The 16,697-nt window shown below is 39.2% G+C and overlaps 2 protein-coding genes across 2 annotated transcripts; both read left to right on the top strand.

The window, feature by feature from the left end:
- Window positions 1-1,403: 1,403 nt before the first annotated feature.
- Window positions 1,404-8,004, top strand: ube2ka (ubiquitin-conjugating enzyme E2Ka (UBC1 homolog, yeast)). Its single transcript, XM_074648974.1, has 7 exons — window positions 1,404-1,744; window positions 2,254-2,347; window positions 2,539-2,597; window positions 2,706-2,788; window positions 3,757-3,856; window positions 6,465-6,593; window positions 6,699-8,004. The coding sequence occupies exons 1-7, from the start codon at window positions 1,682-1,684 to the stop codon at window positions 6,771-6,773; spliced, it is 603 nt and encodes a 200-aa protein (XP_074505075.1). The 5' UTR covers window positions 1,404-1,681; the 3' UTR covers window positions 6,774-8,004.
- A 2,530-nt stretch (window positions 8,005-10,534) lies between these two features.
- On the top strand, window positions 10,535-16,692 carry LOC141775521 (neuronal acetylcholine receptor subunit alpha-9-II). The gene is made up of 6 exons (XM_074648973.1): window positions 10,535-10,888; window positions 11,822-11,967; window positions 13,039-13,193; window positions 14,498-14,678; window positions 15,334-15,685; window positions 15,804-16,692. The coding sequence occupies exons 1-6, from the start codon at window positions 10,840-10,842 to the stop codon at window positions 16,589-16,591; spliced, it is 1,671 nt and encodes a 556-aa protein (XP_074505074.1). The 5' UTR covers window positions 10,535-10,839; the 3' UTR covers window positions 16,592-16,692.
- The last annotated feature ends 5 nt before the right edge of the window (window positions 16,693-16,697 follow it).

Here is a 16,697-nt window from a genome sequence, read left to right as displayed (position 1 = left end):
TGGTATGGAAATCACACTAGGTCAAGGGTCAGCAACCTGCAGCTCTGGAGCCACATGCGGCTCTTTAGCTCCTCTCCAGTGGCTCCCTGTGGATTTATAATAATGGAAATGAATAACTGTTTTTTGTTTACATTTTAATTTATATTTATCATTGTTGTAGGTCTATGGTACGACGGAGTATTAGGGCCACATTGAGGAAAAAAATATTACGACTTTTTTTCTCGTAAAGTTATGACTTTATTCTCATAATATTACGACTTTTATTCTCGTAAGGTTTTGACTTTATTCTCATAATATTACGACTTTATTCTGTAAATCTCAGATGTTTTTTCCCTCAATGTGGCCCTAATACTCTGTAGTACATTAGCTCTTTGACCTTCAGTGCATTAGACTTATATACTATATACTTAGACTATAGGCTGTTACCTTCATCCCAATGATCAAATGTTTTACGGCTCCAGACAGATTTTTTTTTTTCCTTTGCCTAAAATGGCTCTTTTGATAATAAAGGTTGATGACCCCTGACCTAGGCACAGTTTAAAACAATATAATTTTTTAATTTAACAAAAAAAAGGATCTAACAGGGTAACATCGATGATTTTAAATGTCACTTCTTTGACTTTATTCACCAAATAGTATTTTTATGGGAGAGTCTAAACTTTTTTTTCCAATATAAATGTTTTTAAAGATATAAATATATATATATATATTTTTTTTTCAATAGACTTTATTATAAATTTCTAAACAATACAAAGAACAAATATTTAAATTTATTACATAGGTAAACAATACATATAAATGAAATGAAGGGATAAATAAAAACAAACATAAAAATAAATAAATAAATAACAGTAACTTAAGTAAAAACTTTATAATGGGAACACAAACTCACTGTTTTACTATTTTTGTTTTTTGCAGAGGATATTCTCTTAATATATAGTTCACATTTAAGTGAGGTTTAACTCTCAGAAATTTGCATTTATGAATGTAAAACTTTGCAACAAGGATAATGAGATTCATTAAAATAAATATTCTTTCTCATATATTGTGTTGAACCTTAAAAAAAAAATCATTTTCGAGTAGAAGTTCAAAGTCATATAATCAGTCATATAATATTTTCCAAGATAAATCTACAAATATCTTCCCACAGTTTACAGGTGTGTGTGTACATTTCCAATCACACTAGGCACAGCTCAAAACAATATAATTTTTTAATTTAACAAAAAAAGGATTTTAAATGACTTTATTTGCCAAAAAGTGTTTTTATGTGAGAGTCTAAACTTTTTTTTCCTAATATACATAGTTTTAAAGCTATAATACTAATAGCACTAATAATACTAATACTGGTGTATTAATCATCATCAGCGGATCAGCCAATAGGAGGACGCCTTCAGGATGGCAATACAGATCACATGACCTCCTCTCTCCTCCAGACGGCATGCAGTTTCTGTATTAAAATGTTTTCTGTACAACCATCCATCGGGTTGTTCATAGATACATACTGAGACTACATCTATTTAACGGACTATAACAACACCACAGTGATACCCGGGCGGTGAACAGCTGTTGTTAGTTGAGGTTTGTTATCCAGACAGAGCAGCAGAGAAGCAGCTTTACTAGCTCAGGTCGGTTAACGGCGGCGAGGCCCCACCAACCGGGACGGTAAACACGGGGGTAAACCATGGCCAACATCGCGGTTCAGAGGATAAAACGGGAATTCAAGGAGGTGCTCAAAAGCGAAGAGGTTAGTTGTCACGTTTGAGGAGTTAATTACAGCTTTGCTTGTTTATCTCCAGGCTGAATGTGAGGCTGCTAGCTCTGAGCTAACTGTACCAGACATGTCTTCACAGAGAGCTACTAGAGCTGTCAATATGTCACTGATGGGAAGTTACAGCTAAGGGTGTTACTGTTTATCAGCTTATGGAAGCACTACTGGAAATAATAGAGACTCCTTCATATTGCTAACTATAACATACCATCACACCTAGCTGTGTTAGTTAGCAACAGATTGGTGTGTAAAGGTTTACTCTCACATCCTGTATCTGCATAGATTCAATGTATAAGTGCATGTAGATCCTGTATGTAAGATGTGTCTGCAACAAGTTCAACTTTGCAGCTAACTAATGCTGCTGCAGGGGGGTGGGTGTGAACTTTCTGCTGCATAAGCAGGTTTTTAGTTTGACAGCAACACTTTGCAGTCTTTCCATGTGTTTGCCTGAAGTCTTAATGCTTCTTCTTTTGCACTCTTTCCAGACGAGCAAAAACCAGATAAGGGTGGATCTGGTGGATGAGAACTTCACAGAACTTAGAGGGGAGATAGCAGGGCCACCTGACACACCATATGAAGGTGAACAACCTGTATGCATGGTTGCACATGTTCCTTATGATGATATTGGAAGTGTCTGACAACAACTTGTGAGAAGGCTTTTAATCCGTAATGTAAACTATTTGCATGTTGACAGCTACGCTTTTTTATTGCATGCTTTGGAAATAGTCATGATTGTTGAATAATATGTGATACCTCTCATTTCTCCCCAGGGGGTAGATATGAACTAGAAATTAAAATTCCAGAGACGTATCCATTCAATCCACCAAAGGTAGGGATTCATTACTGTCATTGGTTACTGATAATCCCTTACCTCGAGGACATTGGCTTCCATCAAATGATTTCCTTTTCCCGTCCCGTTTTCATTTTAATCCCTCAGGTGCGGTTTATCACGAAGATCTGGCATCCCAACATCAGCTCGGTCACAGGTGCAATATGTCTGGACATTCTCAAAGACCAGTGGTGAGTGAAATGTGTGTCGGCATTCCTGACATAATTCATCCATCACACATCCATCATGAATTACTTTTCTAGACGTGCAACAGTGTTTCCCCGACCAAAGCCATAGCCATTTCTAACGGTGGCTTCAAATGAAACTTGTGAGCTTGTGTTTACAACATGGGAAATCGTGTATACAATATGCTTGGCGTTTAAGCGGTTAAGTTGTGAAGAACACCGCTGTTAAGCAACGGCAATATTAACGTTACTGTCAGCGTCTAGAAGACACACAACGATTTAACACTAGCAAGTGGGTAAAATAATGCAGTAAATATAAAGGCATAATGAGAGAGGAAAAAGATGAGGCCGTTGGAAATATCAACATTCTCCTCAGACATATTATAAAATTACGAAGAAAAACAATATATGAATAAAATGACACTATATTCACTTATTATGCACCAAAAAAATGTACTTTCATGGCCTCTGCCATTTCTGACAACGTCAACAAACACGTCAGAAGTCGTAAACTCGGAGCTTTCAGAAACTTTCCACTTATGAGGTTGTGAATACCACAAGAGGTGGGCGTTCATATGGACTCTTCTCGTGAACACGGTAAACATGACCCAATTTGAAGGCACCATAAATTGCTGTTTTAATGCCAGACCCTGTCAACAGTTGAATAACAACACAATCCTCTTGTCAATAATTTCAACTCCAAAACTCTGCAAATAGCCCCAATATGGGCTACAACAAAGTTATATAGATGAGTGAGTCTGATGATGTGGAAAGCATTAGTTGTTATTAATAATCCCAGAAAGTGTTCAGGCACACTTAGATCAAAGATGTTTAAACTAGCTGGTCCATGTCAAGTATTACAAATATTCCTCCGCCACACCCATGCAGTCATAGAGACACATGTGTCGAAGTCCATGAGGAAAGTTGACCTTATTTGGGTGTTGCACTAAACCGTCTCCTGTATGTTGTTTCAGGGCAGCAGCTATGACACTGAGGACGGTCCTCCTGTCACTACAAGCCTTACTGGCAGCTGCAGAACCAGATGATCCACAGGACGCAGTGGTAGCCAATCAGGTGGGTGTGCATGTGTGTATTCTGTATGTTTTGACTTTTTGTTTGACAAATTTACTGTGGATATGTATTTCCAACTTTCCAGCAGAGCAACATATACTCGCTTCCATCTGACAATAGATATCTTCTAGGATTCTTGGCTATTGCGGTATTGTGATATAGCTCAAATACTTTCTGTACTCCCAAAATACTGTCACATCATTGGAGGAATTTGTTGTAAGATACTGTGATACTTGATTGTGTCAGTATCATTTAATCCTACAGTGGCACCTGCCTAGACAAAGTACTTACTAGTGGATGGGGCTTGTTGGTAGACAGCTTGTAGAGCTGCAAACAATCGGTTGATTATTTATAGTCTATCGACAGAAAATGAATTGGCAACTATTTTGATAAAATAAAATGTGCTAGTTCCAGTTTCTAGAACTGTTCTTGCCTTGAAGAAGGTCTCAGACTGAAAGCTTGCTTATTAAAAAGATTTTTCATTAAGTTTAATAGTCTATAGCTCCAGCACCTCAGCTACGTCTGACACCTGGTGAGCAGTGTGGGCTTTTTTCTGTATAGTTTCTCAAATGTAAGATTTTGCTGCTACTCTTGGTCTTACATTGTAGTATGTTGAATATTGGTCCTGAGTAGTTGGTTGGACAAAATAAGGCATTTGATGAAGTCACCGAGAGGTTTCTAATCCAGGACATATGCACCTAACACATCTGCCCGTGTCAAGCAGGACGTATCAAAATCTTATGGACAGGCTTCCATGAAAACTAGGTGGACTTCTTAAAGTAAGGTGACAATTGTATTTTTTGCCAAATGACAAACAAATCCCATAATCTACTTTGCACACAGTTGTGTACTTTAACCTAACTATGAATATAAATATGATGTTCCTGTGACACACCGTAGTTCAGAAAAAAATATGGAGGTGCCCTTTAATCTATTGTATTTTTTGGTACTTACACCCCCAGACCCTCTCATGTTGACTAAATATCACTGGAGAAGTGATATGATTATAACATTAACAAGATAAATTATTAGAAACAACCAAAATATTGGCTTAGAGGAAATGTTGGTCTTGATTGCAACTCTGATGTTAATTGTCGAGTAGATTTGTTTGTTCAGATCTTTATGTCCGCTTCACCTGTGTATGACCCTGGACTGTTACCTTAAATGACCTTATATGGACGGATGCAGTGGGCTTCTTTCTGTGCTGCACAGCAGTTAAATGTTACACGTTAAGCAATATTCAGCACAGTGCTAGTTATGTGATACTGTTGGAATATTATGTGTAGGCAGGGAGCTGTTTGCCCTTCGCCTGCGTTTCTTATTGAAAATATTATCCCACTTCATTGTAACACACATTATAACACCTACATACTATCACTAATGCTTGTGTCATGTAGTAACAGTCATCTATCACTTAGCAACCCACATCCTAATGAAACACACATGAAGGAGTGAAATTATGTAAGTTAAGATATAGTATAGTATACAGTAAGATGTCTTTTGTTGTTTTTGTTTTTCAACATGGTTTACAGTTGGTCAGAGGTCCAATAATGAGTAGAAACCTGAGGCTGTTTAGGTGGTTCAGAAGGTGTTGCACTTTAAATTGTCGTATAGATGCACTAAAAACACTGCATGAACATTTGACAATAACAATATTTGGTTATTTTAATTGTTGTACTGCATAATGAGGTATATTGAGTCCAAAAGTTGAAGGAAGTTGCAATTTCTTTCTTTCATCTAACAGTTTTTTTTATATATTTGTTAATTAACGGTTTAAATGCTAATAGTTTATGATGATAGAACATCCACGCCTGCATTACATTTTAAAAATACAAATACAGCACGGAAACAGACTACTGGGCAACACTGGGCGGAGATGACTCTCTGGCAGACTGCAGCTCTACTACTTCCTCTGGCTCTGAATGTCTCAGCAGCCTCACAATCTTGCAGAGAATTATTTTATTGGCAATCTGGTTTGGAGCCACACACACATACAAAATAGTAGGGGTGTAAGAAAATATCGAAAATATCGAATATCACAATATTATGTTTTGTGATAGTGTCTCGATTCTCAAAAACGCAGTCTAAAATTTTAAATAATACCAGTTTACATGCAAAGATTGACTAAGTCAATACTTTATTTCATTTGTAAAGCGATGCACCCTCTCAGTGTATGTGTCCTCTCAAAGTAAAGCTGTGATGTTGGATGTTACAGAGACTGAGATGAAGGCAAATGTAGATCCCACTGTTGTGATTGCATGTAAAAGTAAACTTATTTTAACTCAGATTTTGTAGATATGTTGGTGTTCTCTTTACTATAAGTCTTCCTAAAATTAGGTTAAAAAATTGCAATATATCGCCTTGCTTATAGTATCGCAATATATTGAATCGTAACCCCTGTATTGTGATATGTATGTATCGTATCGCCAGATTCTTGCCAATACACAGCCCTACAAAATAGTATAGAGTGCTCTGCTCGTATGTGAATATGTGCCGGGGGATCTAAACTGACTAGAAAAGCACAATGTGTCAGTAGTTGACAAAGGTGTGCTGAATGATGAGCCCCCTTCAACAAACTGACTGTTGTTTTTCCCATTTGTTCATCTCACAGTACAAGCAGAACCCAGAGATGTTCAAACAGACAGCGAGGCTCTGGTCTCATGTCTATGCAAACGCTCCCGTCTCAAGTCCGGAGTACACGCGCAAAATAGACAAACTCTGTGCCATGGGCTTTGAAAAAGTAAGTATCTCTGAACTTTTGTTCCTCCCCTGCTGTGCAATGCTCGTCTGAACTCTGCTGCAGAATAAAAAAAAAATCTCTTTTTCTGAATGTTTTTCTTCCCAGAATGCAGTAATAGTGGCGTTGTCGTCGAAATCCTGGGATGTGGAGACAGCGACAGAGCTACTGCTCAGTAACTGAAACTTGACACGCTCTTCATCTTCCTCTTGATCCCCTATCCCCCCCCCCCCTCCTCCTCCTCGCACATACACACCCTCTCTTCTCCGAATTCCTGCTGTCTCAAGGCGTCTTTCTCCCAGTTGCACCCTCTCTTTCACAGTGGACTCCTCACCTCCACACTTCCCCTCCCTTCTCCACCCCCCACAGTCGCTCTGTGAGCTCTTATCTCTGGTTTCTTTACGTTCGTTCCTCTCATTGCTACAATCAGAACTTCAACCACATCTTCACCCCACCTTTGAAGCAAATGCCAGACTTAAGACCCCGCCCACGCCCGCCACTCTCCCAGCTTTTCTGGCTGTGTCCAAGAAGCGGCTGTCAGCGGCTTATCCTTGCCTATGCAGTGCATTTACTTTCATTCGTAAAAACTTTTTTTGTAGGAGCAAGTCAAGCCATTCAAGGAGGCTCTTTTGGACCTGGTCATGATTTTTACACAGCCGGTTTTCCAAACAGGGATTGAGCCGAGTCCTAGACTAAACACATTTTTAAATTGGAAACTCTTTTGTAATTTATTTGCACTGTGCCCAACATCACTGACTTCCCTCAGCTCACTCCTTACTCTACTTACTCTATAGTGGGATAAGGTACTCTGAAATTTGGGGATTCTGAATCATCTTGTGCCATAAATGTTTTTTTTTAAAGGCACTACAGATTTTCACAACAAATGTGGACATTCAGATATAATTGTGGGAAAGTCGATATAGTGCACCAAGTAGCAAACACGGAGTTATACAAACACACAGTATAGGACGAGGCTTATTCCCTGTTCTGGAAACCAGCTCATAAAGTGTCACTGAGGTGTTCACACCGTAGCCATACTACATATTTTCATGCCACTTTAACTGACTGACGAACCCAAAGCTCCTACAGCAAACCCCCAGTTCCCGTACCCACACCTGTTCTTTGACATGACTTACTTCACCTGTCCCTTCCCCACCACATTTTTTAAAAAACTTTTATTTGGTTTTGGCCTCCTGCAGGAATACATTTGGATTCTTGTTTTTAAACTGAAAGAAAACAAAACAAACAAAAAAAAAACACATGTTCAGCAGTAACACGACCTGTCACACAAAGTCTGGATGGAAATAGTCCAAAATGAGTTTGAAAGATATTGCATCATCTTAACTACGCCAACAGATAAATATGTCAAAATGATTCATCTGTAAATAAAGATATTAAAGTCTGTGTAAATTAATCCACCCTCTGTCCTTTTTGTTGCATGCGATGTTCCTCAACTGGAACAATTCCCCCCGAAGAAATAACAACAAATACTAGCAACAACAACAAGAAACTACATGGCAACAATGTAATGTTCATCAATATCTCACAGTCGGTTTCTTATAAGTTTAACCTCAGTCACAATATTGATGAATAGAAAAAAAATGCTGTTCATGCTTGTTGTGGTTTGGGTTCCAACATGGGTTCATAATCTTGTTTGGCTGTGCATACATTTGAATAAAATCTAGGATGAGGCACTAAATTTACAAGACCAACAGAAATTGAACCTACAGGGAATTACATTGTCAGTGAAAATGGAGCAAGCAAGCCAATTTAGATGAAGAATGTGCATGCAGAAGAACTGGTGAATGGATTATGTATATGTGCCTTTCTCTACAGTAGTACTTTGGACTTGTACAGTAGTATTGCACTGCTGTTGTGTAAGGTTCCTAGTTGAGCAAGCTCATTTTTTAGTGCATTTGGAGCGTTAAACAGGAAGTAATACAGGCACTTATCACAATGTTCAGATCATCTTGCTTATAGTGAGGCACGCTGAGAACGAGCACAATACCAGATGGCCTGCCTGGTGGCATGTTGTTCCACACTAAACCGCTCCAAGAATCCCTGGCAGTAATCTGAACACTGCATTTCAGCCTCACACCAAAGGAAAGCTGCCGGTGATTTGTTTATGTCTACTTATCAACAGCAATATGTAGTGTAGATCCACCGAAGGACCTCGGGGACAATATTACAGTGGACACCTGCTGCACAGTAAAACAGCCTCGGGTTTCCCAGACGTCCCGAGTGACAAAAGCTTATTTTGTATCCTTCCTCTGGATGCTGGCGTATCTCTCCCACCATCTGGAACTCCTCCAAGCATCCCAGAGCAGAGAGGACTGTACTACATAAGACATAACAAAAAGAGTATGCTTCCTGGCTCATCTAATGGCACTGAGATAATTATCCTATTACAATGCTAACCGAATAAATTAACAATTATTAAAGTGTATTCCATAGGACTGTCTTCACTTCACCACAGCATACCTCCTCGGATACACTTTGTTCAGGTCATTCTACAATACATTAATTCTGATGTTTGGACACATTGGAAAATTGTAAGAGCGTTATGTCCTGTGTAAACTAATAATTTAGGGTAACTTCCTCAGCACTCCACTTTCAGTGTATTATTATTATTATTTATAGCTGGTTCCCTTATTGGACCCTCATCTTTCTTCAAGAAGCCCACATAGTATCAAGACAAAAAAAGCATTTACTAAAATAGAAGCTACATCTGAAATAATTGCTCTTTTGTTAAGTGAGAGATCTATGACCTTTTGTTAATGAGTAATTGCAACTTCACTGGAGGGCCCAGAGAATCTATAAATACTCACAGAGCAATAAAATATTTTATATTTTATAACATATATATCTTTAACTAATTTGTATTAGTAGTAACCAAGGTCCCAATGCTTAATTCCAACACATCCTGAAATAAGGATTCTCTTCTGATAATGTTTTGCTTATAACCAGTATGATCGTCTTCAGTCTGTAAAATGTCAAAAGAATAATGTGGCCACAACTTACCAGATCTAACCAGATTTAAATTGTTGATTGTCTCTGGTCGAAAATCCCCAAGGTGAGGTTTATAGGCATATGTTAAAGGTCCCACATTGTAAAAAGGGAGATTTTCAGGTCTTTTATATTATAAAACAGGTTTAAGTGCTTTATAAATACTGTTAAACTATCAAAATGCTCACTATACGGAGAAATACACACAGCCCGTATTCAGAAATTGTGTGTTTGAAACAAGCCTCTAGGATTTCTGTCCATTTGTGATGTCACAAATATACAATATTTAGATCATCACCTGGTTTTAAATATAAACATTCTAAATTTGTCCCAGTTTATTTCCTGTTGCAGTGTATGTAAATAACATCAGCTGACAGGAAGTAAACATGGACCCAAACTGTTGCCTAGCAATGCAATTCCGTTGAAATGCACTAAAACGGAGCGTTCCAGACAGAGGGTAAATACAGGTATATTCAGGCAGACCGTATGAGGAAAATAAAGGGGTTTTTTGAACATTATAGCATGTAAACATGTTCTAGTAGAAACATAAAATACAAGTATGAACCTGAAAATGAGCATAATATGGGACCTTTAATACATATTTTGATGAAAATGAGCTGGACTTTACTTCCTGAGGGGCATCTTCGACAAAAATTCAGATTAATAGTTCAACTTTAAATAAAAACTTTTTATTCGCAACTTTTACTGTAGAAATGACAAATTGCAGAAAGCGCATCAACTTGGCTAAAGGTGAAAATCTGTCCCATCATTTTTATGTGTCACAGTGTTAACAGTGATAACTATTTATGTATCACCACACCTAAAGAACTATCCATAATATTAATCAAGCACCACTTTCTTGGTTGTTTGTATTGTTTTTGGAGTGTCTTTTCTCCTGAGTGTTGGCAGAGTGTTGTAGGAGCAGGCCTGCAGCTCACCTGGCTGCAGGCGTTTGATTGACAGCTGAATGGCCCAGTGTGTGTGTATGGCATCCTGTTTCTCTCGGTCTGCTGCTGCTGCTATGTGATAGCTGGAGTTTTATTCCGTTGTCTCAGTCAGTCAGCAGACAGACATGCTGCCTCCCCTGCCAAGCAGTAAGAGCCGCTCTGACCAGATGAAATGGTGCCCTGCTATCTGCAACTGAGTTCAACTGGGGTTGAACGGGCACCATGTTGGAGATGAAACCAAAGGGTCCTTAGATCTGCTGCTCGCCGTTTCATTTCTTCTCTGGAGGTGTTCATAAATGCTCAACATGATTCCACTTATCTGTCTGGCGATGCTGCTTCCTGAAGGTGAGTCTGCTGCTGCTTGCAGGAAAATTATCTCTGTGCTGTTGTTCATTAGTTAAAGAGATTGTGTTGGTTAAAAAAAAGAAACGCACGACGTTTATCGATGTTAAATGCATCGCTGTGTGCGTAATTACGCACAAAACGCTGTGCCTTTCAAATTGAGAGCAATTTACTTTGACTTATAATTATTTTTTTTATGTGTCTTTCAAACGATGTAACCAACCAATCTGAAGATCCTTATGAAAGTGAAGACGTTTGTTGACGTATTTAAATTGTCATTATAAAGGCCTCAACCCCATCTTACAAGTGCAATTACCTCTGTTTACATTACATCTATTTTTATATTTTATACTTCTAGTGTAACACTTCTGTTTATATTTATTTATTACATCTACTTTACCTGTTTTATATTTACTTTATAACTGTGTTTTACCTGTTATATTTTACCTGTTATGGATTTGTTTTAAAGGACTGACCAGAAGTGGCAACTGTGAATCTCGTTGTATTTAATACAATGACAATAAAGCTTTCTATTTCTATTTCTATTTAAAACCATTTCCACGCCACTTTTTGTTCTTTTTTTGGGGGCTTTCTCTTAAGGATTCACAAAGTGGGATTGGAATGGCCCAACACAAATTAAATAATTATTCCTACAATATTTTCATAATTAAAGAAAATATGCAGTCATCATATAGCCTAAACAAGTATGGCATTCTGAAAAAAATCTATATTTAACAATTGTAACAGTTTTTGAAGGAATGAAGGAAAATAATATTTAAATCAAATGAGTTTTTTCATGGTCTCCATAGTGACCACAGTGCCAGACAACAGAATGACCTTAAAAACTACTGGTACAAAAATACTACATTAAAAAAGTACTAGGGTTGTTTAGTTCATAACTTGAAAATGACTGATGACCTCATCTCTCCCCTCCAGTGGCTCACTCGGCTCAGGGTCATTATGCCCACAAGCTTCTGAATGACTTGATGGAGAATTATTCCAACGCTCTGCGGCCAGTTGAGGACACAGACCTAGCCCTCAACGTCACCTTACAGATCACCCTCTCTCAGATCAAAGACATGGTGGGTACCAAGATCCTCAAATCTATATGATTATATATATATATTGTATATCACGGTAAGATATTAATGATCAAAATAAACCATATCTCTTCAAAGCAGACAACAGGACTGCCCACAACAACTTAGTTTAACTGAAAAATCTGTAAAATGATCTCTCCAATATTATAGTACCTCTACAGATGATTCCCTCATGCACACAAAGTTCTTATTAAAGACCAAGAGATATTTTTGAATATTGCTTTGATGCCTAATATGTGACTATTTTCAGAAGGCTCATTCCTCATTACAGCCCCATAACAAAACAATAGTCAACGTAACATTTCTTGGACGATCTATTAGTTACACTGCACCCCATGCGTACAGTAAAACAATGTAGTTGTAAGCCCTGATGATGTTAATTTGGCAGAGATCATTCAAATACTGACACCATAGATACACTGAACCTAGAACCAGAACACGAAGATGTTGAATTTGGATTACATTGTTTTGTGTTTTCATTATTACTACGACAGTGCTCACTTAAGGGATGAGTTTGTGGATGTGGATGAGTAACAGGCGGACCTCCTACTGTACCGGCCGGGCTTACTGTTACTCAGCTGGCTCAGGTTCTGGTTCAGGTTCATTGCTGTGTCAGCCCACAGTGAATAAGCACTTGTGTTGTGCTTGAAGAGATAAAACAGCTCTCCTACTGAATGTGACGTCTCTGTGGCGCCTGATGTTAGTGTGTCATGTTTGAGAAGACAGGAGTGAGGGGCCAGACAGCGAATAAGTGTGTGTTGGAGTGTCTTATTACACAAAGCGTTTATGTTTTCATTGGTTCGCTTCAGTGAAGCTCTGGCAGCGATACCAAAACCACCCCCCCACGCACCCCCCGTCAGCCAGTGACTTTGCTCATCCACCTGATATTGACAGACAGGTCTGGATTTCAGCTGTTGTGATAATCTGAACCCCTCGTAATGAGAAGGAGACCAAGAGGATCTCTCCTTTAGCTAATGTATCCATTGTGTAGATGTAGGTATATGTGTCTGGTCTCATTTGTGTGATTGTGACTGTGTGTGTGTGTGTGTGAAGGATGAGAGGAACCAGGTGCTGAATGCCTACCTGTGGATCAGGCAGACGTGGCACGATGCTTACCTGAAGTGGGATAAAGAGGACTATGACGGACTGGAGGTGATCCACATCCCCAGCAGCCTCGTGTGGAGGCCCGACCTCGTCCTCTATAACAAGTACGCCCGTACGTCACACAAACACTCACACACACATTTTCTGATCTTCCTGTTTCATATGGCATGACGCAGCTTTCATCAAATCCTCATTGTAATAGGTAAAGTACACTGTGTTACTGCTGCATCATGTTAAAAGACTAATTCCAGCAAGATTACCCACATTCACCATTGGTAGATAACCACTTCCAAAGCTCCACTAATAATCTCAATAATTTTAAGATTATCAATATACTTTTACTTTATTAATCTTCTTAAATTATATGACTGCAGAGTAACAAATGTCTTTAGTCAACAAAATACAATTTAAATAAATAAAAACAGAGTAAAGGATTCAAATAAAATGAAATCAGCTAATTCATCTATTAAACATATGCAATTATATGTAGGAAAATGTTTGTTTATGTTCATAGCCACTGTCATATCGACATTATACATAAACTATATGTAGTGTTTTGTAGTTTAGTACACCAGTTTTGTATATTATGTTATAGAGTATGTAAAATGAATATAATATTGTAATGAATATATATTAAAGTGGCCATAATAATTTAATATACAATGCAAAAACAATGTATGTTAATATATACTGGGTAACCAGTTTATTAGGGATTAATGAAGTCCAGTTCATAAAAATCTGCAATAAATGTATCAGAGATCATAGAGTAGGCCTATTCAATTACTTTTTTTTAGAAGGGCCAGATTTGAAAAAAAGTGAAGTGCCAAGGGGCCGTACATGTACATGTCCTATGTCTGATCTGCAAAGCTAGGAATTTAAATATGAAAACATACACCTTTTTAATCTTAAAATGATGATCTTCTTATAATCAAACAATGTAAACACCCATAAACTTATAATGTTAGCAGGTTATTGAAATAAAAACATAATGATGTTGCTTTTAACAGTCCGTAACAGCGCAAGTGGTTACGTTGATGAATAGGAATAAACTCTCTTATTGGAAGAAATTGTTTTTTCATACTTTACTCCTATCTATAAATGATGAAAGGGCCTGATTGAGTTTGTTAAAGGCCCGGACTGAGGTCGTCAACGGGCCGACTCCTGCCCACAGGCTGCCAGTTTAATAGGCCTGTCATAGAGTGTGGAATCAACTCTATTGTCATTTTTTACGGCTGTAGTCTGAATAGTATAAACTTCTTAAGTGTAGGTTTTATTGCAGGACTGTTGTATTCGTGTGTAAAGGTGTGTTTAATACACAGGTAACAAGTGTCGAAACCATACAACATACACCATTTAGTCCAATAACACGTGACTTGTCAATTTGTGTCAACTGTTTCCCCTCCTCCAGAGCTGACGATGACTTCTCAGGGCCGATGGACACCAACGTGAGACTGCGCTACAACGGAGAGATAACCTGGGATGCTCCCGCCATCACCAAGAGCTCCTGCGTGGTGGACGTCTCCTACTTCCCCTTTGACAGCCAGGAGTGTAACCTGACTTTTGGTTCCTGGACCTACAATGGCAACCAGGTTTGTAGAAAAAAAACTGCACACGCCAAGGTTATAATAGTTTGGAATTTTCAATTTGTTTTTACTTTAGTTTTGACTTTTCGATTTAGTTTAGTTTTAGTTAGTTTTCAGAGTGCATCTGCTAGTTTCAGTTTAGTTTCAGTTTTTCAGAAAGTTTAGTTTTAGTTTTTATATATTTAGTTTTAGTTTTGTTAGGGCTAGATATAATGTCTCAGAAGTATGTAGCTACATACATACAAAATACATGGTTGGAAGAACTGTGTAGGAATGGCCATAATGCTTAATGTTTAATCTTCACGCTACTTTAGTGTCCAATGTGAAGCAATCGCGGCATAGCACCATCTCATAGAATGTTAAGTCCGTTCTTTTTCTATCTGTATCACCTAAATGTATCATGTCAGTTGACTTCGTTAAATGATACAAGGCTCCCTCAGGTGTGGGTTGTGAGGCTATGACCTCAGTCTTAGGGGTAATTGAGACTGGCCAGCTTGAAAAAGAGATCAGACACACATATACACTTTGCCTTTAGAGCTCTTCTTTCTTTGGTCATACAGTGTGAGAAGTGCTGAATTTGTCTTTTCATGGGAAATGTCAGTGGGGATGGAGCTGGTTGTGTGCGTCCTCTACACTTTCTCATCCATCACCCTTATTCCAGGTGGACATCATTATGGGCATGGAAAAAGGTGACCTGTCAGACTTTGTGGAAAATGTGGAGTGGGAGTGCCACGGGATGCCGGCCACCAAGAATGTCATCATGTACGGCTGCTGCTCCGACCCGTACCCAGACATCACCTATACGGTGCTCCTGCAGCGCCGCTCCTCCTTCTACATCTTCAACCTCCTCCTCCCCTGCTTCCTCATCTCCTTCTTGGCTCCTCTGGGTTTCTACCTGCCTGCAGACTCCGGGGAGAAGGTTTCCCTCGGAGTGACCGTTCTTCTGGCTCTCACTGTGTTCCAGCTGATGGTGGCTGAGAGCATGCCTCCGTCCGAGAGTGTGCCCCTAATAGGTAAGGGTGTGTTTGATTAAGACAAACATTGACATTATAGCAAAAGTGAAAGAAATACCTATTTTCTTGAGTCCTAAGAACAAACTAAGCTCTTGTCTGTTTCCTATCTGTTACACAGGGAAGTACTATATTGCCACTATGACAATGGTCACAGCCTCCACATCTCTCACCATCTTCATCATGAACATCCACTTCTGTGGCGCAGAGGCCAAACCAGTCCCCCAGTGGGCAAAAGTCCTCATCATTGACTACATGTCCAAGATTTTCATGGTTTACGAGGTGGGCGAAAACTGTGCCTCTGGCTCCTCCGCCCCTTCGTCTTCTCACTTTCCCCCGGAAGACATCTGTCACCAGCAGCACCTCAACTCACATATTCATGCTAATGGTAAACCAGGGAACCACAGCGGCCGACCGGACTGGCAGGGTCGCAAATACCCCAGACCTCAGACCCCCAAGCCACAACACCATCCCAGAGTGAAAGCCCAGCACCACATCACCAGAGAAGACGGGAGCAACTTCTCCAGCTTTGCACCTGGGAAATATGAAGTCTCTAATGGGAAAATCCTGACAGGTGACTGCTGTAAAGAAGACCAGAAGGTCCCCTGCTGCCCTGAAGACCAAAAGCTTCCCTGCTGCCCTGAAGACAAAAAGCTTCCACCTCAAGGCCCCACTGTGACCTTTGGCCCCTGTGTGTTCTGCAGCCACAGCAGTAGCTTCCCTGGTGTGGACACCAAGCTGGTGCGCAACGTTGAATATATCGCCAACTGTTTCCGAGAGCAGAGGGCCACATGCGCCAAAGGGGCAGAATGGAAGAAGATCGCTAAGGTGATGGACAGATTCTTCATGTGGATCTTCTTCATCATGGTCTTCCTCATGAGCATCCTCATCATTGGCAAGAAGCCGTGATGCTATTTTTTATATTTGACTCAGTGAACTCTTTTTGGTCAAATAAAAAAATCCAAGGGGCTTTTTAGTTTTTTATAAACATGTACGTTGGAAAATAAATGGACTT

This window comes from Sebastes fasciatus, chromosome 10 (assembly GCF_043250625.1).
Source record: "Sebastes fasciatus isolate fSebFas1 chromosome 10, fSebFas1.pri, whole genome shotgun sequence".
Classification (NCBI taxonomy): domain Eukaryota; kingdom Metazoa; phylum Chordata; class Actinopteri; order Perciformes; family Sebastidae; genus Sebastes; species Sebastes fasciatus.
Note: the sequence above shows the minus strand (reverse complement) of the source record. Positions and strands in the feature narration are given on the sequence as shown.